General features: G+C 48.4%; 2 protein-coding genes across 2 annotated transcripts in view; one reads left to right on the top strand and one right to left on the bottom strand.

The window, feature by feature from the left end:
- The window catches only part of LOC129714153 (chromogranin-A-like), a 13,624-nt gene extending 8,454 nt beyond the window's left edge, over positions 1-5,170 (top strand). Inside the window, exons 5-6 of the mRNA XM_055663649.1 lie at positions 622-1,493; positions 3,245-5,170. Of these exons, the coding sequence (XP_055519624.1) occupies positions 622-1,493; positions 3,245-3,328 (956 nt within the window). The 3' untranslated portion in view covers positions 3,329-5,170. The remainder of the gene's footprint in view (positions 1-621; positions 1,494-3,244) is intronic.
- Positions 5,171-5,705: 535 nt separating this feature from the next.
- On the bottom strand, positions 5,706-21,169 carry LOC129714116 (inositol-tetrakisphosphate 1-kinase-like). The gene is made up of 10 exons (XM_055663597.1): positions 20,713-21,169; positions 19,252-19,276; positions 16,158-16,283; positions 13,298-13,415; positions 13,063-13,161; positions 12,104-12,144; positions 10,549-10,714; positions 9,257-9,324; positions 8,005-8,167; positions 5,706-7,059 (listed from the first exon to the last, which is right to left on the bottom strand). Exons 1-10 carry the CDS (start codon positions 20,802-20,804, stop codon positions 6,830-6,832), a joined length of 1,128 nt encoding a protein of 375 aa, XP_055519572.1. The 5' UTR covers positions 20,805-21,169; the 3' UTR covers positions 5,706-6,829.
- Between the last annotated feature and the right edge of the window lie 5,605 nt (positions 21,170-26,774).

Here is a 26,774-nt window from a genome sequence, read left to right as displayed (position 1 = left end):
TTTTCAAGAGAGAGTTAGATTTAGCTCTTGGGGCTAATGGAATCAATCTTCTTTCGTGTGGCGTGCACAGCCTAAAGTTGTAGGACAACTTGTTCTATTTGATGTTTAAGAGGGAACTGCAGATGCTGGAGAATCGAAGGTTACACAAAAAAGCTGGAGAAACTCAGCGGGTGCAGCAGCATCTATGGAGCGAAGGAAATAGGCAACGTTTCGGGACGAAACCCTTCTTCAGACTGCGTCTGAAGAAGGGTTTCGGCCCGAAACGTCGCCTATTTCCTTCGCTCCATAGATGCTGCTGCACCCACTGAGTTTCTCCAGCTTTTTTGTGTAACCTTGTTCTATTTGATGTTCTGTTTGTGCACGTCGAGTTGATTGCATTAGTCGAAACAGGGCGGACCACGTGAAGGTTGCAATCTCCCACCCCAACGGGATCGATGGGATATGGGGAGAAAGCAGGAACGGGGTACTGATTTTGAATGGTGATGCTGGCTCGAAGAGACCTATCTATCTATTAATCCTTGCATTAACCCTTGCAATAACCCATCCATTAACCCTGCATCATGCAACCTTTACTTGCAGTAACATCTGCCTGATTGTTAACCTTGTGTGTCCCGGCTTCAGGTGAGGGTTCAGTTAAGCAAATGCTTCTGAAAAGCAACAAGAAGTGGAACTACCCGATGGCAGAAAGCATGGAGTGGAATGAGGAGGACAAGTTGGAGAAGAGGCTTTCCTCACTGAAGAAGGAGGGGGGCGATGAGTGGAGGGAGCCCAGCGCCGGCCAAGGGGGATCCCACATGAAGATGACCACCCCTTCGAAGGAAGAGGGAGAGGTGAAGAGGAACGATCAAGGGCAAGAGGTGAAGAATGAGGAGCAACGCAAGGACAAAGACCTCATCACTGGGGAAGATGAGACCAAGTTCGGAACACGAGCGAGCAAGGAAGAGTTCAGTGATGAAGACAAAGGCGGTTTCGGGAAGGGACGTGACGAGTTATCTGAGGAAGACTATCAAAGCGCCATTGAGCTTGGGCAGGAGGGGCGAGAGGACCTCAGGGTGGATGAGCTGATTGAGAAGGTCGCCAAGCAGGAGTTGGAGAGCAGAGAGGAGGAGGAGGAGAGGAAGGAACGGGAAGGTGGCGTTCCCAGGAGGGATAGGAATGGGAACGGGATCGGCCAGCCAAACGCCAGCAAGCGAGTGGAGGAGAATGCCAGCGATGAGGAAACTGACCAGTTTGAGGCGGAACAGAAAGGACTGAAGATCCTGGAGGCACAAAGCCACGCGCAGGGCAAGGTGGACAAGCAACAGCCTCGTGAAGATAAGAGACGCCATCATCTGGACACGAAGCAGGGACGTGAAGATGACGTTGTCTACCAGTGGAAGAGGCACCACGGACTGGGGAACAGCAAGGTGGAGGCGGTGGATGAGGAGGGAGAGGAGGGAGAAGGAGAGGAAGAAAAGGAGAGAGAGCAAGATGAAAGAAAACTGAAGCATGAGGTGAGTACGTAGGGTGGTAAACCTGCAACCTTACAGCGCCAGAGACCCGGGTTCAATCCTGACTATAGCCTGCTGTCTGTACGGAGTTTGCACGTTCTCCCTGTGACCTGCATGGGTTTTCTCCGGGTGCTCCGGTTTCCTCCCACACTCCAAAGACGGACAGGTTTGTAGGTTAATTGGCTTTGGTAAAATTGTAAATTGTCCCTAGTGTGTGTAGGATAGTGTTAGTTTACGGGATGATCGCTGGTCGGCACCAACTAGATGGGCCGAAGGGCCAGAAGATACTTCTGTGCTGTATCTCTAAACTAAATTAAACAAAGTGAGTTTTCTCCGCTTCCCCATGTGAGGGGGGGAGAGAAAGGAATTGTCACAACTCCTCATAATAGTCTGAAGAAGGGTCTCAACCTGATACATCACCTATTCCTTTTCTCCAGAGATGCTGCCTGACCCGCTGAGTTACTCCAGCAATTTGCTCCCATCTTTTGTGAGCAATTGTGGGCCCCATACATATCTGAGGAAGGATGTGCTGGCTCTGGAGAGAGTCCAGAGGAGGTTTACAAGAATGATCCCAGGAATGAGTGGGTTAATTTAGGATGAGCATTTGCCAGCACTGGGCCTGTACTCACTGGAGTTTAGAAGAATGAGGGGGGACCTCATTGAAATGTATAGAATAGTGAAAGGCTTGGATAGAGTGGATGTGGAGAGGATGTTTCCACTAGTGGGAGAGTCTAGGACTAGAGGCCACAGCTTCAGAATTAGAAACATAGAAACATAGAAATTAGATGCAGGAGTAGGCCATTCGGCCCTTCGAGCCTGCACCGCCATTCAATATGATCATGGCTGATCATCCAACTCAGTATCCTGTACCTGCCTTCTCTCCATACCCCCTGATCCCCTTAGCCACAAGGGCCACATCTAACTCCCTCTTTAATATGGTCAATGAACTGGCCTCAACTACCCTCTGTGGCAGAGAGTTCCAGAGATTCACCACTCTCTGTGTGAAAAAGTTCTTCTCATCTCGGTTTTAAAGGATTTCCCCCTTATCCTTAAGCTGTGACCCCTTGTCCTGGACTTCCCTAACATCGGGAACAATCTTCCTGCATCTAGCCTGTCCAACCCCTTAAGAATTTTGTAAATTTCTATCAGATCCCCCTCTCAATCTTCTAAATTCTAGAGAGTATAAACCAAACCATAATTGAAGGACTTTCTTTTGGGAAGGAGATGAGGAGGAATTTCTTTAGTCTGAGGGTGGTGAATCTGTGGAATTCTTTGCCACAGGAGGCTGTGGAGGCCACAAGTCAGTGGATATTTTCACGTAAAGATAGATTGTTGATATCAGGGGTTATGGGGAGAAGGCAGGAGAATGGGGTTAGGAGGGAGAGATAGATCAGCCATGATTGAATGGTGTAGACTTGATGGGCCGAATGGCCTAATCCTTCTACTATCCCTTATGACAATAAATAATAGTTGCAGGAGTAGGCCATTCGGCCCTTCAAGCCAGCACCGCCATTCATGGCTGATCATCCCCAATCAGTACCCCGTTCCTGCCTTCTCCCCATATCCCCTGACTCCGCTATCGTTCAGAGCCCTATCTAGCTCTCTATTGAAAGCATCCAGAGAACCGGCCTCCACCGCCCTCTGAGGCAGAGAATTCCATAGACTCACAACTCTCTGTGGGGGGAACATGGACCTAACGAACGCTCGATAAATGCGGGCTGGTGATCAGATTCTGCTAACGTTCCTCCCCGCAGGAACACGAGCTGAGTAACCTGGCCGAGATTGAGCGGGAGCTGAAGGACGTGGCGGACAAACTGCGGGACTTCCAGCGGGGTTGAGAGCCGCTCGTTCCCATTCCCAAGGGTGGCCAGTGCCTCCCATCACAATGGCCGCCATTACGTTGACGTGTAGACCAGCCCATCGCCATCGACATCCCCTTCCCTGGCTGTGTACTGTTATGGTCCAAAGCTTCACCGAGCACGGACAGGGTGCAGTGATGCATGGTATATTATTCAACTTGTCAGTGTTCCTCTGCTCAATGGCAATGTCATCCCATCAATGAAAGAATGCAAATGTACAATTTAACACCCGTCCTTGAGTTAAGGGCCTGTCCCACCAGCGTGCGACTCCATGCGGCAAGCGCGAGCTAACGTGGTCGCTTGAGCAGTAAGGCCTCGCGCGGCCAGTCCCACTTCGATCGCCAGAGCCGTATGGAGTTGTGCGGAGCTGGTCCCGACATCGCGCGCGCGGGGCTCCGTCCAAAATGAACACAATCCAAAAATTCCGCGTGACAACGGTCTGTCGGCCCACAGCCGCATTGAGGCCGTACGCAGCGTCTCAACGCCGTACGCCTAGCGCGTGGCATTGCGCCATGATGTCACCGCCCGGCATGCCATGGCGCGATGATGTCACCGCCCGACGTCCAAATTCAGTCGGCCCGCCTCCTGCCCAGCTGATTGGTGAGTATGATGTCAGGACCAGTCCCGCACAACTCCAGACGTCTTCGCGGTTGGAAGTGGGACCGGCCCCGCGAGGCCGTACGCCTCAAGCCACCACGTTTGGTCGCGCTAGACGCATGCAATCGCAAGCTGGTGGAACACGTGTACTGAGGTACAGTTAACAGCTTTGTTTCACTCGCTATCCAATCGAGCCAAGTCACATTTATTTATATAGCACATTTAAAAAACAACTCTCGTTGGCCAAAGTGCTTGACATTGGTGGAGGTACTAACGTTATACAACATGGTTCATAGATTAAATACATACATAAATACATACATATAGCCCTCCCTCAGAGGACGTCAGAAAAGGCTTGGGAGTAGAGGTGAGTTTTAAGTCTCGACTTAAAGGAGTAGATGGAGGGGGCAGTTCTGATGGGAAGACGGATGCTGTTCTGGGATGTCAGAACTGTCTTATGAAGAAAGACTGGATAGACTTGGTTTATACTCTCTAGAATTTAGAAGATTGAGGGGGGGATCTTATAGAAACTTACAAAATTCTTAAGGGGGTTGGACAGGCTAGATGCAGGAAGATTGCTCCCGATGTTGGGGAAGTCCAGGACAAGGGGTCACAGCTTAAGGATAAGGGGGAAATCTTTTAGAACCGAGACGAGAAGAACATTTTTCACAAAGAGAGTGGTGAATCTCTGGAACTCTCTGCCGCAGAGGGTAGTCGAGGCCAGTTCATTGGCTATATTTAAGAGGGAGTTAGATGTGGCCCTTGTGGCTAAGGGGATCAGAGGGTATGGAGAGAAGGCAGGTACGGGATACTGAGTTGGATGATCAGCCATGATCATATTGAATGGCGGTGCAGGCTCGAAGGGCTGAATGGCCTACTCCTGCACCTATTTTCTGTGTTTCTATGTCTGCAAAAAAACAGATTTCACTGTATCTCGGTACTTAAGACAATAATAAAACAGTCGTAGCGTTGATTGATTGAATGACATTGCCACACTTGGACTGTTATATTAATATGCTCTTTTCTGGAAACCATACTTGTCTCATTATGGTTAATTATTATGTATTTTTTGAGCATTTTGCATTGGTTGCCATGATAATTGAGTATCGTGCATTCCCAAAGGTGCCTGAGGCGTTTGAGTCGCAGTCAGTCGCACAGTTTGGGTTCACCGTTTTACTGTATTTACACACAATATTTGTGAGATAATAAAGTCTTGCTCTGGAATCACCACACTGTCTGGGTTACTTTCAGGCAAGGCTGCCCTCACCACCAATGCACAAGGCCATTCGGCCCATCGAGTTGCTGCCAGCTCCCCGCGGAACCTCTACACAAGTCCCCTTCCTATTTCTCTGTAGTCCTCTGTGTCTCTTCTTCCCCCTCCACTTTCCCCCCCCCCCCCCCCTCCACCCTATCCACCACTATCTCCCCTCCAAGTCTCTCGCCCCCCCCCCCCCCCCCCCCAAAAAACTCTCTCCCCTCACCCACAGTTCTTCATTAGCTACAGGGCATTAGTGTTAACATTATAGAAATACAGAAAGAAGTATTCATGCCGACTATGTTTAAGAGGGAACTGCAGATGCTGGAGAATCGAAGGTTACACAAAAAAGCTGGAGAAACTCAGCGGGTGCAGCAGCATCTATGGAGCGAAGGAAATAGGCAACGTTACGGGACGAAACCCGGAAGGGTTTCGTCCCGAAACGTTGCCTATTTCCTTCGCTCCATAGATGCTGCTGCACCCGCTGAGTTTCTCCAGCTTTTTTGTGTAACCTTCATGTTTACTATGTTCTGTTGTGCTAAAACAAAGCAAGAATGTCATTGTCCTATCAGAGACACATGACAATAAACTCTCTTGAATCATGAAACAAGGAACTGCAGATGCTGGTTTACAAAAGAAACAGAATGCTGGAGTAACTCAGCAGATCAGGCAGCATCTCCGGAGATCATGGGTCAACAATGCTTCAGGTCGCCAAATTGATAATTCAGTCTGAAGCAGGGTCCAGATCCAGAACGCCGCCTATTCTTGCTCTCCACAAATGCTCTTGACCCACTGAGTCACTCCAGCATTTATGGAATTCCCTGCCACAGTCCCTCTGGCACAGTGGAGGCCAAGTCACTGGATGGATTTAAGAGAGAGTTAGATAGAGCTCTAGGGGCTAGTGGAGTCAAGGGATATGGGGAGAAGGCAGGCACGGGTTATTGATAGGGGACGATCAGCCATGATCACATTGAATGGTGGTGCTGGCTCGAAGGGCCGAATGGCCTCCTCCTGCACCTATTTTCTATGTTTCTCTTATAGAAATGCGAATTTCTCATATACACTTAGTCGCTCCCAGCCAACAAGTCCCAAAGACATGTTGTGGGAGATGCTGTCTGAGTTACTCCAGCACTTTGCGTTTTTTAACTGGCACCTGCAGTTCTTTGCACTCAACAAAAGCTTTTCACTGTAACTCGCTGTAATTGTAACGTAATTGAACTGAACTTGTTGCTATGATCAGAATGAAGTCCTTCAAGTGAAAAGTCCCACTCCAAACTTCCCAATGCCCGGAAAACAAAAAAATATTCTTATTGAAAAAAGACATGTATCTACAGTAATATGTTGAGCACACAAAAACTTCTTCAAACTTTATAGACTTTAAACTTTAGACATACAGCGTGGAAACAGGCCCTTCGGCCCACCGAGTCCGTGCCGACCACATATATTAATGCTATCCTATACATCAGAGAGAATTTTTACAATTTCACCACAAAACAATTAACCTGCAAACCTGTGCGTCGTTGGAGTGTGGGAGGAAACTGGAGAAAAGTCACGGGGAGAACGTGCAAACTCCGTACAGACAGCGCCCGTAGTCAGGATCGAACCAGGGCCTGTGGGAGGCAGCGACTCTACCGCTGCGCCACCGTGCCGCCTTCTGCCACCCAGGTCTCCCTTGCCCGACTCCTGGGGGCCAAGTCCCTCCGTGGGGTGTCCAGGGGTATCTGGCATCGGAGACGAGGAACCTGCTGCCCGTCTCCGGAATTCCCAGCGTCGCTGTTCCCTTCTCCATCCTGTTCCCGCAGCAGCGTCTCAACGTGGTCCAACAGGGCCTCGAAAAATTCGGGAACATCCTCGTATCCTGTTGGATGCGGAGGGGGGCAGAGGGAGAGAGCAAAGACAAAGATTAAGTGTCCCATCTGAAAATGGCTCGCCAGTTGAAAATATTGGCGGTCGAAGAGTTTCGTTTGGTTTAAAATTTTCACATGTTGAGCAAAAAGCTTTTTCTTGCATTCTAAGGGACAATTAATTTACATTTAAACCAAGCCGTCTAACCTACAAACCTGTACGTCTTTGGGGTGTGGGAGGAAACCGAAGATCTCGGAGAAAAGCCACGGGGAGAACGTGCAAACTCCGTACAGACAGCGCCCGTAGTCGGGATCGAACCCGGGTCTCCAGCGCTGTGAGGCAGCAACTCTACCGCTGCGCCACCGTGAGACATAGAAACATAGAAATTAGGTGCAGGAGTAGGCCATTCGGCCCTTCGAGCCTGCACCACCATTCAATATGATCATGGCTGATCATCCAACTCAGTATCCCGTACCTGCCTTCTCTCCATACCCCCCTGATCCCCTTGGCCACAAGGGCCACATCTAACTCCCTCTTAAATATAGCCAATGAACTGGCCTCAACTACCCTCTGTGGCAGAGAGTTCCAGAGATTCACCACTGTGTGAAAAAAGTTCTCCTCATCTCGGTTTTAAAGGATTTCCCCCTTATCCTTAAGCTGTGACTCCTTGTCCTGGACTTCCCCAACATCGGGAACAATCTTCCTGCATCTAGCCTGTCCAACCCCTTAAGAATTTTGTAAGTTTCTATAAGATCCCCTCTCAACCTCCTAAATTCTAGAGAGTATAAACCAAGTCTATCCAGTCTTTCTTCATAAGACAAGACACCCTTGTGTGAAATAGTTACCCCTCAGATTCCAGAAACGGAGGGGCAGTGAAAGGTTTTGGTTGCGTGCGTTCGAGTCAGCGGCAAGTATCGGGGGGCCACACAGCCCAGGGGGACGGGGACGGGGAACGAACCTGGGAAGGCGTTGATGTCAATGATGGCCAGCTTCCCAGTCTTGCTGTTGATGATGACATCTACGCCAAATAGGGACAACCCAAGCGACACCTGCAGACATCGGCTGATGGACTGAATGATCCCATCTGACGGGCCGCTAGACTGCTCCCCCCATTCATCCCTCTGCAGAAAGAAAGAGACAGGAACAGGGCATTATGATGCATGGAATCCAGGGTAAACGGTAAGGGCTATTGAGGGAAGCATCAGAGACAAAGGTTTGTAGCTTAAGTGGCTGCTGTAAATTATCCCCAGTGTGTACGGTTGAACTAGTATCTTTCAGGAAGGAGATGAGGAGAATGTCTTTAGTCAGAGGGTGGTGAATCTGTGGAATTCATTGCCACAGACGGCTGTGGAGGCCAAGTCAGTGGATATATTTAAGGCAGAGTTAGATATATTCTTGGCAGGGGTTATGGGGAGAAGGCAGGAGAGAGATAGATTAGCCATGACTGAATGGCGGAGTAGACTTGATGGGCCGAATGGCCTAATTCTACTCCTATTCCTTATGACCTTATGAGTGTATGCAGGTGATCGCTGGTCACCATGGACTGGATGGGCCAAAGGGCCTGTTTCCACACTGTATCCCTACACACCCGTTCCCACTAGTTTCCCATTTTCTGATCTCCTCGCGACACATTCGGGGACAATTATTCTATAAACCCGCGCGTTTTTGGGAAGTGGGAAGAAACCAGGGCACCTGGAGAAAACCAACACGGTCCCAGGGAGAACGTGCAAACTCCACATGGACAGCACCCGAGGTCAGGATCAAACTCGCTGCATTCCAATGCCAGCCTACAGCAACACGGGGAAATCAGTTTTTAAATATTGGTTGAATTTTGGTGAGAATTTAATGCCTGTCTTTTAGATTAGAGTTTAATTTAATTTAGTTCATGGAAACAGGCCCTTCGGCCCACCGGGTCCGTGCCGACCAGCGATCCCCGCACACTAACACTATCCTACACACACTAGGGACAATTTACATCTATACCAAGCCAATTAAACCTACAAACCTGTACGTGTTTGGGGTGTGGGAGGAAACCGGAGCACCCAGAGAAAACCCACGCAGGTCAGGACGGGAACGTGCAAACTCCGTACAGACAGCACCCGTGGTCAGGATCGAACTCGGGTCTCCGGCGCTGTGAGGCAGCAGCTCTACCCGCGGAGATGAGACTGAGAACGAGTCGCCATCAGTCACTGGGAAATTCACCGACTTACCTCCGTCAGGTGAGAGCAGGATTCCGGCTTCGAAACCTCGTGGCTATTAAAAAATATAGTTTGCCGATCTGTGGAAGAAAAAGCCAAATGTAACCATCTCCCCTCTTCCCCCGCACCACCACGCTTGTTAAACCACCCACAGATTGGCCCATGCCTGCTCTCAGCTACAGTCAGACACCAAGCCACACATCAAGAGAGGTCAGATGGTCAAGAGCATCTTATTAGAAGGTACAGGAGCCCCACCTCCACCACCTCCACGTTCAAGAATAACATCGTCCTAACATATTCTTCAACCCCACTGCACATGGCTGCACGGTGGCACAGCGGTAGAGTTGCTGCCTCACGGCGCCAGAGACCCAGGTTCGATCCCGACTATGGGATGCTGTCTGTACGGAGTTTGTACGGAGTTTCTTATAGAAACGTACAAAATTCTTAAGGGGTTGGACAGGGTGGATGCAGGAAGATTGTTCCCGATGTTGGGGAAGTCCAGAACAAGGGGTCACACAGTTTAAGGATAAGGGGGAAATCTTTTAGGACCGAGATGAGGAAAACATTTTTCACACAGAGAGTGATGAATCTGTGGAACTCTCTGCCACAGAAGGTAGTTGAGGCCACACAGTTCATTGGCTATATTTAAGAGGGAGTTAGATGTGGCCCTTGTGGCTAAAGGGATCAGGGGGTATGGAGAGAAGGCACAGTGACAAGCTTTATGTTGTATGCTATACAAAGAGATATACCAGATATACCATAGATTCAAGTCAAACTCATGTATAGTGGATAGAACAAAGGGGAAGTGCAGAGAATAGTTCTCACCATTGGAGTGCAACTGTTCCTTAGACAAAGCCCGATGCCCTTATTGGGGACATTAGAATTGAACGCACGTCTTTGTCGTGTGGGAGGAAACCGGAGCATCCGGGGAAAACTCGCGGGGAGAACGTACATAGAAACATAGACAATAGGTGCAGGAGTAGGCCATTCGGCCCTTCGAGCCACAAAGTTAGAACGGAGATGAGGAAACACTTTTTCTCACAGAGAGTTGTGAGTCTGTGGAATATTCTTGCCTCAGAGGGCGGTGGAGGCCGGTTCTCTGGATGCTTTCAAGAGAGAGCTAGATAGAGCTCTTAAAAATAGCGGAGCCAGGGGATATGGGGAGAAGGCAGGAACGGGGTACTGATTGTGGATGATCAGCCATGATCACATTGAAGGGCGGTGGTGCTGGCTCGAAGGGCCAAATGGCCTACTCCTGCACCTATTGTCTATTGAATTACATCAGACCAGCTGAATGAACTAACCTGATTTTCCAATTGAAAAGTTCTTCAGAGATGGCCTCTTAACCACAAAGTGTGAATGCCCGACCACAAAGACCTTGTAGAGGACAGCGTTGTGATTGATGAAACTCTGTATCACACAGGGAAGACTGATGTCCCGCAAGCCATCTTCACTGAAGATAAGGGCCATCTGCGGAAAAATAGGAACCTGCATTTTTACATAGAAACATAGAAAATAGGTGCAGGAGTAGAGGCCATTCGGCCCTTCGAGCCTGCACCGCCATTCAATATGATCATGGCTGATCATCCAACTCAGTATCCCATCCCTGCCTTCTCTCCATACCCCCTGATCCCTTTAGCCACAAGGGCCACATCTAACTCCCTCTTAAATATAGCCAATGAACTGTGTGGCCTCAACTACCTTCTGTGGCAGAGAATTCCACAGATTCACCACTCTCTGTGTGAAAAATGTTTTCCTCATCGATACAAGTCGATACTCACAAATATGAGCATGATTGGTCAACATGGGGCCAATCTGCACATCAAACATTCAAATCCACAGACACATTTTTTTTGGGGGGGGGTGGGGGGGATATCTGGAATTGTAGACATTTTACTGTTCATCCCAAACTGCCCTGTGAGATGAGCCACCTCGTCATATTTCATAACATTGAAGGCCATTCGTCCCATCTAGACTATGCCAGCTTCTGGAACTTCTGCTGCTCATCCTGTAATGGTTCACCCATGGCTAAAAGGACACATAAGTTCGTGTAACAAAGGCAGAATTAGGCCATTTGGCCCATCAAGTCTACTCCACCATTCAATCATCTCTTCCTCCTAACCCCATTCTCCTGCCTTCTCCCCGTAACCCCTGACACCCGTACTAATCAAGAATCTGTCTATCTCTGCGTTAAAAATATTCATTGACTTGTGGCCTCCACAGCCTTCTCTGGCAAAGAATTCCACAGATTCACCACCCTCTGACTAAAGAAATTCCTCCTCATCTTCCTAAAGCAACGTCCTTCAGAGGGGGCACGGTGGCTCAGTGGGAGGTTGCTGCCTCACAGCACCAGGGACACGAGTTAAATCCTGACTATGGGCGCTGTCTGTACGGAGTATGTATGTAACAATAACATAGGATCGCGCTAAGGCTTGGGATCGCGAGTCAGCACGGACTCGGTGGGCCGAAGGGCCTGTTTCCACGCTGTATCTCTAAACTAAACTCTTAGGCTCTCCCACTAGTGGAAACATCCTCTCCACATCCACTGAGCTCATTTAGCACGGGGGAAGATTGCCTTGAGTAAGTAATGCCCCTGTCCCACTTAGGAAACCTGAACGGAAACCTCTGGAGACTTTGCGCCCCACCCAAGGTTTCCGTGCAGTTCCCGGAGGTTGCAGGTGGTTGCCGGAGGTTGCAGGTAGTGGAAGCAGGTAGGGAGACTGACAAAAACCTCCGGGAACCGCACGGAAACGTTAGGTGGGGCGCAAAGTCTCCAGTGGTTTCCGTTCAGGTTTCCTAAGTGGGACAGGGGCATAAATGTGAATGTGCGCAGGGCCATAGTGTGGTTTCTCTACTCACATTGTGGGAACTCGAACCCTGGGCAATCCTCGTTTTGCAAACTGCAGGAGAAGAAATCAGAAATTACTGTCAATTAATGCTGTACCTCCAAACTGAAAAAATTCTGAGTGGCACAGATAGGGTAGACAGTCAGAACATTTTATCCCAGAGCTAAACTGTCCAACACTAGAGGTGTCCAAACATGTTCCCGACGTTGGGGTGTCCACAACCCGGGGCCACTGTTTAAGAGTAAGGGGTTAAGCCTCTGTCCCACTTAGGAAACCTGAACGGAAACCTCTGGAGACTTTGCGCCCCACCCAAGGTTTCCGTGAGGTTCCCAGAGGTTGCAGGTGGTTTTGGTCACTCTCCCTAATGGTCGAAAGTGATTTCCGTGTAGTCGAGGCTTCTTCTATGTTCCGGCGATTATTTCAAAAAATTTCAAAACTGGCCTCGCCTAAAAATAGGTTGCCGTTTTAAAAATCGGTCATTTTTTAGTTGAAGCCGGTTGCGATGTTAGTTGAAGGTGGTTGCCGGAGGTTGCAGGTGGTGGCCGTGAGGTTGCAGGTGGTTGCCGGAGGTTGCAGGTGGTTGCCGGAGGTTACAGGCAGTGGAAGGTAGGAGCTTTTTTCCACCCAGTTTTATTCCACTAGGGAGGTGCTGCACCACAGAGTAATGGTAGAGGAGGAAGTGGGGGAAGCTATGGACACACGGAGCGTGGCCGTACATCGCCTGGCGCGGCTTTAATGGCCGCGGGACATTCCAGCGCCCGCTGGTGCTTCGACATCGGGAGAGAAATGGTGCAGGGGAGAGAAAAGACTTTGCCTTCCATCACAGTGAGGAGGAGATTCACTATGATGAATTGTAGGAATTGTCTTTGTTTATATGGCTGTGGAAACGGAGTTTCGTTTAAGCCTCACTGAGGTTCAACTGACATGGAATAAAATATCGTATTGTATTATTGTGAACGAACAGATACTCACTAAATGGAAAGGAGAACTTCTGTTGTCGGATCAGATGCAGGATCTCGCTTGGACTTCCCTTGGACAGCTCCAGATAGGGAGGGTTGCAGAAGTGTTGGTCTACAGGGGCAGATTGCAAACACACAGAGTCAGTATCAGCATCACAAGTAGGGGTGGCACGGTGGGGTATCCAAATGGCACTCCTATAGATTGGTATCACAGAGTGCGTGGTCAGATGGTGTCCAGTTAAACCCACCTTGGTCCAGGCTCTGCAGCTGCTGAATGAGCTTGTAGGATTGAAAGCGGTCAGAGAGCCGGTGCATGGCAGGCAGAGGATCCAGCAGGATTGTCCGAGGATGGGAATCGACATAATCCTGGGACAAAAGAGGTGTCAAACTGTAGTTAAGGGTATGCATTAATACGGTGGTAGACAAAAATGCTGGAGAAACTCAGCGGGTGAGGCAGCATCTATGGAGCGAAGGAAATAGGCAACGTTTCGGGCCGAAACCCTTCTACAGACCACTACAGCAATTTTGTCTACCTTCGATTCTCCAGCATCTGCAGTTCCTTCTTGAACACTTCATTAATATGGTGTCTTTCGTAACATCAGGGCAGCACAGTGGCGCAGCGGTATGTTCACCCCTCACAGCCCCAGAGACACGAGTTCGATTCCTGCTTTTCACACAGAGAGTGGTGAATCTGTGGAATTCTCTGCCACAGAAGGTAGTTGAGGCCACACAGTTCATTGGCTATATTTAAGAGGGAGTTAGATGTGGCCCTTGTGGCTAAAGGGATCATGGGGTATGGAGAGAAGGCAGGGATGGGATACTGAGTTGGATGATCAGCCATGATCGTATTGAATGGCGGTGCAGGCTCGAAGGGCCGAATGGCCTACTCCTGCACCTATTGTCTATGTTTCTATGTTTCTATGACTACTACGGGTGCTGTCTGTATGGAGTTTGCACGTTCTCCCTGTGACTGCGTGGGTTTTCTCCGGGCGCTCCGGTTTCCTCCCACACTCCAAAGACGTGCAGGTTTGTAGGTTAATTGTCTTGGTATAAATGTAAATTGTCCCTTCTGCAAATCGTCACTAGTGTGTGTAGGATAGGTCTAGTGTACAGGTGATCCATGGTCGGCGGGGTCCCGTTTCCACGCTGTCGTTTATTAGAGTCACTGAGGTCCAGTGAAAAGTTTAATCGGGATGTCCCAAAATGGCATGGCCAGTGAGAAAACCCACAGAGTGCTGGAGTAACTCAGCAGGTCAGGCAGCATTTCTAGGATGCTGTCTGGGATGTCAGGACTGTCTTATGAAGAAAGACTGGATAGACTTGGTTTACACTCTCTAGAATTTAGGAGATTGAGAGGGGATCTTATAGCAACTTACAAAATTCTTAAGGGGTTGGACAGGCTAGATGCAGGAAGATTGTTCCCGATGTTGGGGAAGTCCAGGACAAGGGGTCACAGCTTAAGGATAAGGGGGAAATCCTTTAAAACCGAGATGAGGAGAACTTTTTTTACACAGAGAGTGGTGAATCTCTGGAACTCTCTGCCACAGAGGGTAGTTGAGGCCAGTTCATTGGCTATATTTAAGAGGGAGTTAGATGTGGCCCTTGTGGCCAAGGGGATCAGAGGGTATGGAGAGAAGGCAGGTACGGGATACTGAGTTGGATGATCAACCATGATCATATTAAATGGCGGTGCAGGCTCGAAGGGCCGAATGGCCTACTCCTGCACCTAATTTCTATGTTTCTATGTTTCTAGGATGCCAAGATTCACTTCCTTCCATTTTAGTTTAGTTTAGTTTAGTCTAGAGATACAGCGTGAAAACAGGCCCTTCGGCCCACCGACCAGCGATCTCCGTGCATACTAACCCTATCCTACACACACACACACTGGGGACAATTTTTCCATTTACACCAAGCCAATTAACTTACAAACCTGCACGTCTTTGGAGGGTGGGAGGAAACCAAGGTTCTTGGAGAAGTCCCAGGCAGGTCACGGGGAGAACGTACAAACTCCGTACAGACAGCAACCGAGGCCTAGATTGAACCCGGGTCTCCGGCGCTGTGAAGCGGCAACTCTACCGCTGCGCCACCGTGACACCCCCTGGTTGCGTTAACAATGAACTAATCCACCTTGCCTAATTGCAGACCTGATCAGTTCCCATTCTGTGAGCGGAATGAAAAATATTATCTAACTTAGAATTTTTAAAACAGGATTTCCTCTTGCGTTACATTGAGAAAAAAATGTAATGCTGATTTATAAACCAATTTCCTCATATTTCACTTGGGCAGCGATATGAATATTGATTTCTCCAACTCTCTCTCCGTCCCACCCACACCCTAATTCTCTGACTAGTTTCACTGACCTCCCAGTTAAATATTACTGATTGTCATGCCTTCTCCTCAGCTGACAATGAACCGTTCTACATTTCCTTATCAGCGTCTGCTTAGATCTGTCATTTTCACACCTTACTGTGCCATATCTCTAGACTCCCTCTCCCCTGACTGTCACAGTTTGAAGAAAAGTCTCGACCCGAAAAACATCACCCATTCCTTCCCTCCAGAGATGCTGCCTGTCCCGCTGAGTTACTCCAGCATTTTGTGTCTATCTTCGGAGTAAACCAGCATCTGCAGTTCCTTCCTCCACATTCCATGTGGTTTTGGCTGTGTTTATTTATTTGGTGACAGAATGCAAAAGAACAACGTTTCCTCCGGGTGCCCCAGTTTCCTCCCACATCCCAAAGACGTGCAGGTTTGTAGGTCAATTGGCCCCCCCGTAAAACTGTCCCTAGTGTGTAGGGAGTGGGTGAGAAAATGGGATAGCATAGAACTAGTGTGAACAGGTGATCGATGATCAGCATGCACGCGATGGGCTGAAGGGCCTGTTTCCATGCTGTATCTCTAAACTAAACCTAAGCAATTTTAATTGCAGGTTCCAAAGGGAAATCATGGGGACAAAATTCAAGAGTTAGATGTTTTTTTAGCTGCTAGAAAAATTGAAGAGGGAGAGGAGCGTGGATGTGAGTGGAGGGGAGTGGAGGGCTAGCACAGGAGCAATGGGGCGAATCGCCTCAGTGCTGGTCCACTATGAGAGCACAAGGCTGGGGCTGATACCTGAAACTTTTGGAGGAGTTGCTGAGATCGCAAATCGTCCCGATCAGCCTCCACCATCAGACCAGAGAGTTTGTGGATGATCATGTCAAACGGACCCTGATCCTCGATGGACTTGGTCAAGTCAATCTGCAGGAACCCAGAGAATAAAAAAACAAACGTCATTTCAAAACAATAACTGCATCAGCAAGATATTGGTGATCTGGGCACGAAATGCTCACACCTCACCTCCCCCCTCCACCCCACCCCCGACTCTCAGTCTGAAGAAGGGTCCCGTCCCAAAACGTCACCCATTCCTTCTCTCCAGAGATGCTGCCTGTCCCGCTGAGTTACTCCAGCTTTTTGTGTCTATCTTCGATTTAAATCAGCGTCTGCAGTTCCTTCCTACACAATCTGTCCTCACCTTCTCCATCATGGTCTGGTTTGGCTCAGCCACCAAGCACGACACCTGGAGGCTGTAGTGAATCGTCCGATCAACAGAGAAGGTTATTGGCTGCAACCTTCCCTCCATTGATGAACTGTACACTGCAAGGGCCAGGAAGCGAGCGGGCAAGATCACCTCTGACCCCTCTCACCCTGGCCACAAACTCTTTGAATCACTTCCCTCTGGAAGGCAACTCCGGACTGTCAAAGCTGCCACAGCCAGACATAAAAACAGTTTTTATCCACGAGTAGCTGCTCTACTCAACAGCCAAAAATCTGTAGCCTCCCTTTGATCTGGTATTTTGTTGGTTCACATGCTTGATCAATGGTGTTTTATCATTAATGTTTTATTATTATTAATGTTTAGTGTTTACTGAGTCATTCGTAACCTGTCACTGTATGTCATGTTGTTACTTGTGGGCGGAGCACCAAGGCAAATTCCTTGTATGTGAATACTTGGCCAATAAACTCACTTGCTTACTTACATTCATATCCACATTTATACATAATGTATTGGAAGGAACTGCAGATGCTGGTTTAAACTGAAGATAGACACAAAAAGCTGGAATAACTCGGTGGGTCAGGCAGCATCTCTGGAGAGAAGGAATGGGTGATCACCTGTAGATCCTACATATTACTGTCGGGCAGCATCCCTGAAGACCGTAGAGAGGTGACTTTTGATTCAGGCTGAAAGTCTCAGCAATTTTGTTTCTCCCCAGTGGCCTCGACGTCAGCAACTGCTGGAGGCATAAGGAGGTCAGAGAAGGGAGGCAACTGGATGGAGAGGGGCTGAGTAGCAGCTTTATGAGACAGGGTCATTCACCTCCTAGACTGAAGCAGCAGCTGACATGGACCACTGGCCCTGACACCAGGACAATAACTGAGGACAGAGTGCAGTGGAGGTTACATAAACTCTCAACAATCATATCTAATTTTGGTTTTAGTTGAGAGATGCAGTGGGGAAAACAGGCCCTTCGGCCCACCGAGTCCGTGCCGACCAGCGATCCCCGCACACTAACACTAACCTACACACACTAGGGACAATTTACAATTTTACCCGTAGCAAATTAACCTACAAACCTGCACGTCTTTGGAGTGTGGGAGGAAACCGGAGCACCCGGAGAAAACCCACGCAGGTCACGGGGAGAACGTGCAAACTCCGTACAGACAGCACCCGTAGTCAGGATCGAACTCGGGTCTCTGGCGCTGTGAGGCAGCAACTCTACCGCTGTGCCGCCCGACCCCAACACTTTACTATAAAACTATGTCAAGTTGTGGCAACTGCAGTTGTTTGAAGTGCTTTATAAATAAAGTTATTATTATAAATAAAGTTATTATTAAGTTACTCCAACACTTGGTGTCTTACTTTAACCCTGGTTGCTCACCAACCTGAAGAGGCAAGTGCAAGCATTTTACCAACATTACTTAAGCCACCCTTCATTTTCCCTCACCATTACACTGTAAACATCTTCAGCCTAACCATATGTGGGAGTTTACAAGAACAAAGAGCTTGTGCACTTTTCTACACAACAACAACAGCAGAGGTTAAACTTCAAGTGCAAGTTTGCAAAACATTTCTAAAACTCGGTGGGGCTGAGAAGTCTGGAAAATAGCTGTAGAATTTCACTTTTCTAGTCTTGCTCTGAAGAGAACCCAGTGATGTCTCAATGGTGACTTGGCATCATAGAAACATAGAAAATAAGTGCAGGAGGAGGCCATTCGGCCCTTTGAGCCAGCACCGCCATTCATTGTGATCATGGCTGATCGTCCCCAATCAATAACCCGTGCCTGCCTGCCTTCTCCCCATATCCCCTGATTCAACTAGCCCTTAGAGCTCTATCTAACTCTCTCTTAAATCCATCCAGTGATTTGGCTTCTGCTGCCATCATGTAACAGTACAGACATTGTGGGCTGAAGGGCCTGTTCTCGTGCTGTACCGTACAGGGTACAGGGTTCAAGTTTGAGCAGGCTTGTGTCCAATGGTCAAACATCCCCCTATAGCCAGCTTGTCCCAGCTATATTTTCCACCGCTGTACATTAACACAACATTGCTGGCTTTTTCTGGTCACAGCTGCAATTGGATTTCCGACCTCGTAGAGTGTTTCAAACCAAATTTAATGATCAGGATGGCGACTGAACCCGGAGAGCAAGAGGTATTCATGTTGCTGGCAATTTTACATGTTGGAGAACATGTTCTCTGCTACTTGAACATGGTATATACAACTACAGGTGTACAAATTTACATGTGTGTATTTTTGCAAATATACAAGTGTGCACACACACACACACGCACAGACACGCACGCGCACACACGCACAGACACGCACGCGCACACACACGCGCGCACACACACACGCACGCACACACACGCACACACACGCACACACACACACACACAGACACACACACACACACACACACACACACGCACACACGCACACACACACAGACACACGCACGCTGACACACGCACGCACACACGCGTGCACACACACACACACACACACACAGACACACACACACACACACACACACGCACACACACATGCGCACACGCACGCACACACACACGCGCACACACACACACACACACACACACACGCGCACACACACACACACACGCAGACGCGCGCACACACACAAACAGGGAATGGAGAATTAAATCTATGCTCACCTGGACAACTTCAATTCCCTTCTTTCTGAAAAAAAACCAAAGACTTGCATGAAACTTTCAATCAGGGCGACTCACTTCAGCGAAACTAACAACTTGAACTTGAAGTGAAGCTATGAAGTGCTTCACTTGTTAACCAGCCTTGAACCAGTGGTTAGTTACCAAATCCATCAGGAATGAGCTCAGCCCCTGAATCACTGGAGGTCGATGGTTGAGTCAGAGTGTCAGGCAAACAAAACAGAAACCACCCCTACAAGCCAGCGGGACAGGCAGCAGCATCTCTGGAGAAAAGGAATAGGTGATGTTTCCTGTCGAGACCTTTCTTCGGACTGAGAGTGGGGGTTAAAGGGAAACTAGAGATATAGATGGTGAGGTAGAGAGAGATACTTGACAAATGAATGAAAGAAATGCAAAATCTTCAAACACACACATGGAACTGATGCGCTACAATGTTGAGAACTATATTCTGCATCTACCTCTTTGCTCTACCTATTGTACTCGAGTTTGACTTGATTGTAGGTATGTATGGTATTTGTCTGGGTGGCAGGCAAAATAAAGATTTGGGTTTAGTTTAGCATCGAAATAGACAATAGACAATAGGTGCAGAAGTAGGCCATTCGGCCCTTCAAGCCAGCACCGCCATTCAATGTGATCATGGCTGATCATCCACAATCAGTACCCCCGTTCCTGCCTTCTCCCCATATCCCCTGACTCCGCTATCTTTAAGAGCCCTATCTAGCTCCCTCTTGAAAGCATCCAGAGAACCGGACTCCACCGCCCTCTGAGGCAGAGAATTCCACAGACTCACCACTCTCTGTGTGAAAAAGCCAGCGTAGAAACAGGGCAGTCAGCATGAACTTGGTGGGCCGAAGGGCCTGTGTGCTGAAGAGTCTGTGTGCGCTATAGAAATCTTTGCCCACCCAATATGGAAAAGGAACATTAAAACAAAACTCCATCTGAACCCACAGAAAGCCAGTGAGACCATTTCTAAAATAAAAGAGCACTTGTAATATTTAGATGCAGGAAGGAACTGCAGATGCTGGTTTAAGTGGAAGATAGACACAAAATGCTGGAGTAACTCAGCGGGACAGGCAGCATCTCTGGAGAGAAGGAATAGGTGAAGAAGGCTCTCGATCCAGGGGCTGGTGAAATCAATATGGGGAGAAGGCAGGCACGGGTTATTGATTGGGGACGATCAGCCATGATCACAATGAATGGTGGTGCTGGGCCGAATGGCCTCCTCCTGCACCTATTTTCTATGTTTCTATGTCACCCATTCCTTCACCCCAGAGATGCTGCCTGCCCCGCTGAGTTACTCCAGCATTTTATTCGATCAACTAGCATCTGCAGTTCCTTCCTGCACCTTTATACGATATTCACATCAGGGATCGCAGGACAGTGACCAGGAGTTACAAGGCGTTGCATCTCTGACAACCAAGACGCTGTAAGCAAACCTCGACTCACCTGCACAGCTCCACGAAGACCAGAACATTTAATTTCTTCCTTTTTTTCTCGCTCAGACAGAAACCTAGCCGCTTCCCTTGGCGTCTCAACATGACTGTCAAACAGGGAAGTAGGGAACTTTAAAAAAACAAAACAACTTGTAGCTGGAAGCTGCTGAACAACTTATCTTATTTCAGAGAGACAGAGAGAGGAGGGGGAGACAGGAGGAAGGGAAGGGAAGAGAGAGAGGAGGGAGGGGCGATAGTGACAGACTCAGTCATTCCAGCCCATGTTAATAACTAATCAGTTTCACCGCTCCTCTTTCAAGGATGTCCAAAGTCTAATTGCTCCGTCTCCTGCAGTGATCGCCGCCAGGATCCGGTTCCCGGTTCATTCTCCGGACACTCACACAGGTCCAGTCGATGCTTGTATCCGGATGCGGTGTTACAAACACGTCTCGCAAGTTTGCAACATACAGGAGCCACCCCCACACACGTGTGGGTCACCCCTTCCCTCCCTCCCTCCCTTCACACCGCGGCTTCCCCTTTCCATATCCTCCCATGGCCCCGACCTGAAACCTGAATCAGTTCATAGACTGATAGACTATCCTTGTGATTGAGGCAGTGCAGAGTAGGTTCACCAGATTGATCCCTGGGATGGCGGGACTGTCATATGAGGACAGATTGAAAAGACTAGGCTAGTATCCACTGGAGTTTAGGAGGATGAGGGGAGGGGAGGGGCGGGGGGGATCTTTTGAAACATGTAAAATTATAAAAGGACTGGACAAACTAGATGCAGGAAAAAATGTTCCCAATGTGGGGCGAGTCCAGAACCAGGGGCCACACAGTCTTAGAATAAAGGGGAGGTCATTTAAGACTGAGGTGAGAAAAATGGTATGGAATTCCCTGCCACAGAGGGCAGTGGAGGCCAAATCACTGGATGGATTTAAGAGAGAGTTATATAGAGCTTCAGGGGCTAGTGGAGTCAAGGGATATGGGGTGAAGGCAGGCACGGGTTATTGACTGGGGACGATCAGCCATGAGCTGGCTCGAAGGGCCGAACGGCCTACTCCTGCTCCATTTTTTATTTTTCTTTATGTGACCCCTCCCTGCCCATCCCCCTCCGCAAGTGCTGCCCACAAGGCTCGAAGGGCCGAACGGCCTACTCCTGCACCTATTTTTCTATGACCGGCTGAGTTAGACAACAGCTAACAAAGGTACACAAAAAAGCTGGAGAAACTCAGCGGGTGCAGCAGCATCTATGGAGCGAAGGAAATAGGCAACGTTTCGGGCCGAAACGCCCCCCTCCCTTTTTCATCTGTGCATTAATTGCCTCATATTGTGTTTTGAATTGAATTCTGTCTTTACTTTGTGTACTAGTCATGTCTCTACTGTTTATTTCATTCCCCTTACATGTTTTTCCTCTACCTGCTAATTTTTGTAAGGTGTCCTTGAGACTCTTGAAAGGCGCCCATAAGTAAAATGTATTATTATTATTATTACCTTCGATTTTCCAGCATCTGCAGTTCCTTCTTAAACACAACAGCTAACAAAGGCCTGTTTCGATAGACAATAGGTGCAGGAGTAGAGGCCATTCGGCCCTTCAAGCCAGCACTGCCATTCCATGTGATCATGGCTGATCATCCCCAATCAGTACCCCGTTCCTGCCTCCTCCCCATATCCCCTGACTCTGCTACTTTAAAAGCCCTATCTAGCTCTCTCTTGAAAGCATCCAGAGAACCTGCCTCCACTGAGGCAGAGAATTCCAGAGACTCGCCACTCTCTGTGAGAAAAAGTGTTTCCTCGTCTCCGTTCTAAATGGCTTACTCCTTATTCTTAAACTGTGGCTCCTGGTTCTGGACTCCCCTAACATCGGGAACATGTTTCCTGCCTCTAGCATGTCCAAGCCTGTAACAATTTGTTAAGTTATTCCAGCGTTCCTGCATTTGACTCAAGATTGCAGCAAAGGTAGACACACAATGATGGAGTAACTCAGCGGGACAGGCGGCATCTCTGCAGAGAAGGAGTGGGTGACGTTTCTGGTGGAGACCCTTCTTCAGGCTGAGAGATTCTAGTATCTCTAGCTAAATTCTTAAGGGGTTGGACAGGCTAGATGCAAGAAGATTGTTCCCGATGTTGGGGAAGTCCAGAACAAGGGGTCACACAGTTTAAGGATAAGGGGGAAGTCATTTAGGACCGAGATGAGAAAAACATTTTTCTTCACACACAGAGAGTGGTGAATCTGTGGAATTCTCTGCCACAGAAGGTAGTTGAGGCCACAAAATTCATTGGCTATATTTAAGAGGGAGTTAGATGTGGCCCTTGTGGCTAAAGGGATCAGGGGGTATGGAGAGAAGGCAGGTACAGGATACTGAGCTGGATGATCAGCCATGATCATATTGAATGGCTGTGCTGGCTCAAAGGGCCGAATGGCCTCCTCCTGTACCTATTTTCTATGTTTCTATATTTCATGTCTCCTGGAGTTTCAGCATCCTCTATTTTATGTCCCAGATAGAACAATTAAATTCTTACTTGCTGCAAACTCAAAAAAATGACTGAATGGCAGTTGATGGGCCGAATGGCCTAATTCTACTCCTATCTCTTATGATCTGCATGGGTTTTCTCCAGGAACTTCAGTTTCCTCCCACACTCCAAAGACATACAAGTCTGTAGGATAATTGGCTTGGTATAAATGTAAAATTGTCCCTAGTGTGTGTAGGATAGTCAGTGTGTGGGGGTCGGTGCAGACTCGATGGGCCGAAGGGGCTGTTTCCGTGCTGTATCTCTAAACGAAACTAAACTAAGTGTAATTTGGTGACAGCAAGGAAACGTATAACGCACGGCAAGTGTATTCTGTGTAAGTGTATCTGGGTTTTATATGCAAGGTTTATACTTATGGTGCAACAATTGTTTGCTGATGGTTTAGGATAAGTGTGGGGCAGGATGCGAGCATTTTGTATTTGTTTGGGTAAATGAACCATCTGTAGATATTTATATAGTTAACTAGTGCCTACTGCTCGCAAAGGTGTTGCGATCAGGTATTGAGGTAGTTCTGGGGCGCCTGTCAAGCCTTCGTGAGGTATCGTAGGCCTAAAGCCCCGTGTCCCACTTAGGAGACCTAAAGAGCAACCTCTGGTGACCTTGCCCGCCACCCAAGGTTTCCATGAGGTCTCCGGAGGTTTTGGTCACTCTCCCTAATGGTCGAAAGTGGTTTCCGTGTGATCGAGGCTTCATCGAGGTTGCTGCTATTTTTTCATCATGATTAAAACCGGCCTCGACTAAAAATAGGTTGCCGTTTTAAAAATCGATCATTTTTTAGTCGCAGGTCTAATCGAAGCCGGTTTTCTTCATAGTCGAGGAAGGTTTTCAACATATGCGTGGGAGGTGGTAGGAGGTTGCAGGTCACCTCCACCTTGATTTTTTTTTTGGTGGCGGGCAAGGTCACCAGAGGTTGCTGTTTAGGTCTCCTAAGTGGTACAGGGGCTTAACTCAATGAAACACCAGTGAAGGAAGGTGCCCGTTTGATGTCTGAAGAAGGGTCTTGACCCGAAACATCACCCATTCCTTCTCTCCAGAGATGCTGCCTGTGTCCCGCTGAGTTACTCCAGCATTCCACCGGGTGGCGCTTTGATGGCAGCCTCGCCAACAGTCTGTCTGTCCTGTCCTCTCTTTTCTTTGGTGTTATTTGTAGTGTGTTTTATACGTTTGTGTTAATGTTCTCTGGTTTGTTTTATTTGGGGGTTTGGGTGCGGGGAAGGGGGTCGGGGGAAACTCTCTTCCCTTGCCGGAGATGCGATTGTTTCCCGGGATCGTATCTCCGATCGCACTGCGGCCTAACATCGTGGGGCTGGAGGCCTCGCTCGGGACTGGCTTTGAGCCCCACCGCGGGGACGTGGACTTGCCATCGGAGCAGATTCCTTGCCTGGGATCGACGCTCCAACCATGGCCAGCAGACTTTAACATCAAGGAGCTCGCAGTCTCTGGTTGAGACCAACGTCGGGAAGCTCCAAAAGCCACACGACATTCGACTAGTCCTGACCCGGGGTGGATCGCCCGGCGCGCGGGAGCTGAGATTCACCCCCCCCCCCCCCCACCACCGACCACCGATGCAGGAGCTATGATCACCCTTGATCACCCCGATGAGGAGGCCACCGCCGGCCACAGGAGTAACATCGTCCCGTCAACAGGCTAGAGGCCCCCGACTGCCGGAGAACAAAGAAGGGAAGAGATCGAACTTTAATTCACCTTCCATCACAATGAGGAATGTGGAGGAGTCACTGTGGTGGATGTTAATTTGTCTTTATTGTGTGTTTTTGTCATTTTTACTATATGTAGTGAGACCCGGTGTGCGACCTTGCATCACCCGGCGTGGCTTTAATGACCGCGGGACAATCGCCATCGCCAGCCGGGGGCTTTGACTTTTGACTCTGACATGGGGGGAGTGCAGTGGAGAGATAAGTTTTTTTGGCCTTCCATCACAGCAATGTGATGGATGTTTATGTAAATTATGTTGTGTCTTGGGTCTATGTGTTTGTAATGTATGGCTGTAGAAACGTCATTTCGTTTGGACCTCAAGGGGTCCAAATGACAAATAAATTGAATTGAATTGAATGTAGGACTGCAAGGCAACAAAATTTTGTTCAGAACGCAAGGTCTGAATGACAACAAAGGCTACTTTGATTTTGACTTCCATCACAGTGAGGTATGTGGAGGAGTCACTGTGGTGGATGTTCATGTTAAAATGCATTTTGTGTGTTCTGCTGCTTTTTATTGGTATGATGAATGACTGTGTGGCAAATTAAATTCCTCGTATTTTGCAAAACATACTTAGCTAATAAAATATGATTATGATTATGTTCCCACTTGATAACCCTAATCATATACTAACATCAACATGATTAATTTTTATGTGCTTGTAAACTTTAGATAGCTTATTATTGAATAGGGAGTTAGTTATTGTCATATATCATAAGTTTGTATGGGTAGTTTAGATACTACTTAGGCTTTGGGCCTGGTTTTGTTCGTTGACCACTTATCCTGGCATTACAGCACAATGTGTTTTACTTGTGAATTAACTGAATTTATAATGAAAGCTCCTTGTTAAGGGGAAAAAGACTCTTACTTGTGTCGCTTGTAATAAATGCTTTCGTCAGAGGTGGTGAATCTGTGGAATTCTTTGCCACAGAAGGCTGTGGAGGCCACGTCAGTGGATATATTTTTAAGGCAGACATAGATAGATAGATAGATTTGTGATTAGTACGGGTGTCGGAGGTTATGGGAAGAAGGCAGGAGAATGGGGTTAGGAGGGAGAGATAGATTAGCCATGATTGAATGGCGGAATAGACTTGATGGGCCGAATGGCCTAATTCTACTCCTCTTCGTTATGACCTATGAGACAAAGAATGTTCCCTCCAGATCAGGTTGTGTAAAAGTATAATGTGGTTAGAGGAACATTTGTTCAGTGTGGTAGAGAGCTCAGTTGAAGAGATGTATCAGATCTGGTCAGAGGGACAGGCAGCATCTTTGGAGGCAGGTTCTCTGGATGCTTTCAAGAGAGAGCTAGATCGGGCTCTTAAAAATAGCGGAGTCAGGGGATATGGGGAGAAGGCAGGAACGGGGTACTGATTGGGGATGATCAGCCATGATCACATGGACATGCTAGAGGCAGGAAACATGTTCCCGATGTTAGGGGTGTCCAGAACCAGGGGGCACAGTTTAAGAATAAGGGGTAAGCCATTTTGAACGGAGACGAGGAAACACTTTTTCTCACAGAGAGTGGCGAGTCTCTGGAATTCTCTGCCTCAGTGGAGGCCAGTTCTCTGGATGCTTTCAAGAGAGAGCTAGATAGGGGTCTTAAAGATAGCAGAGTCAGGGGATATGGGGAGGAGGCAGGAACGGGGTACTGATTGGGGATGATCAGCCATGATCACATTGAATGGTGGTGCTGGCTCGAAGGGCCAAATGGCCAGCTCCAGCACCTATTGTCTATTGAATGGGTGACGTTTCGGGTGAGTGTAGAGTGCGTCTGCCTTCGATTTGCAGTTCTTTCCTACATATCAGATCTGGTTACTCATCCTGTAGCAG

The sequence above is a fragment of the Leucoraja erinacea genome, chromosome 38 (assembly GCF_028641065.1).
Source record: "Leucoraja erinacea ecotype New England chromosome 38, Leri_hhj_1, whole genome shotgun sequence".
NCBI classification, from domain to species: Eukaryota; Metazoa; Chordata; class Chondrichthyes; order Rajiformes; family Rajidae; genus Leucoraja; species Leucoraja erinaceus.
The sequence above is the reverse complement of the archived record's forward strand: the minus strand, read 5'-3'. Positions and strand labels throughout refer to the sequence as shown.

Excerpts from the sequence above, each read along its gene's own strand:
- LOC129714116 (XM_055663597.1), bottom strand. The coding sequence starts at position 20,804 with ATGTTGAGACGCCAAGGGAAGCGGCTAGGTTTCTGTCTGAGCGAGAAA. Across the intron at positions 12,145-13,062 it reads GAAGTTCTCCTTTCCATTTA|TTTGCAAAACGAGGATTGCC; the intron begins GTGAGTATCTGT and ends CTTCTCCTGCAG. Across the intron at positions 10,715-12,103 it reads AGGGTTCGAGTTCCCACAAT|ATGGCCCTTATCTTCAGTGA; the intron begins GTGAGTAGAGAA and ends ATTTTTCCGCAG.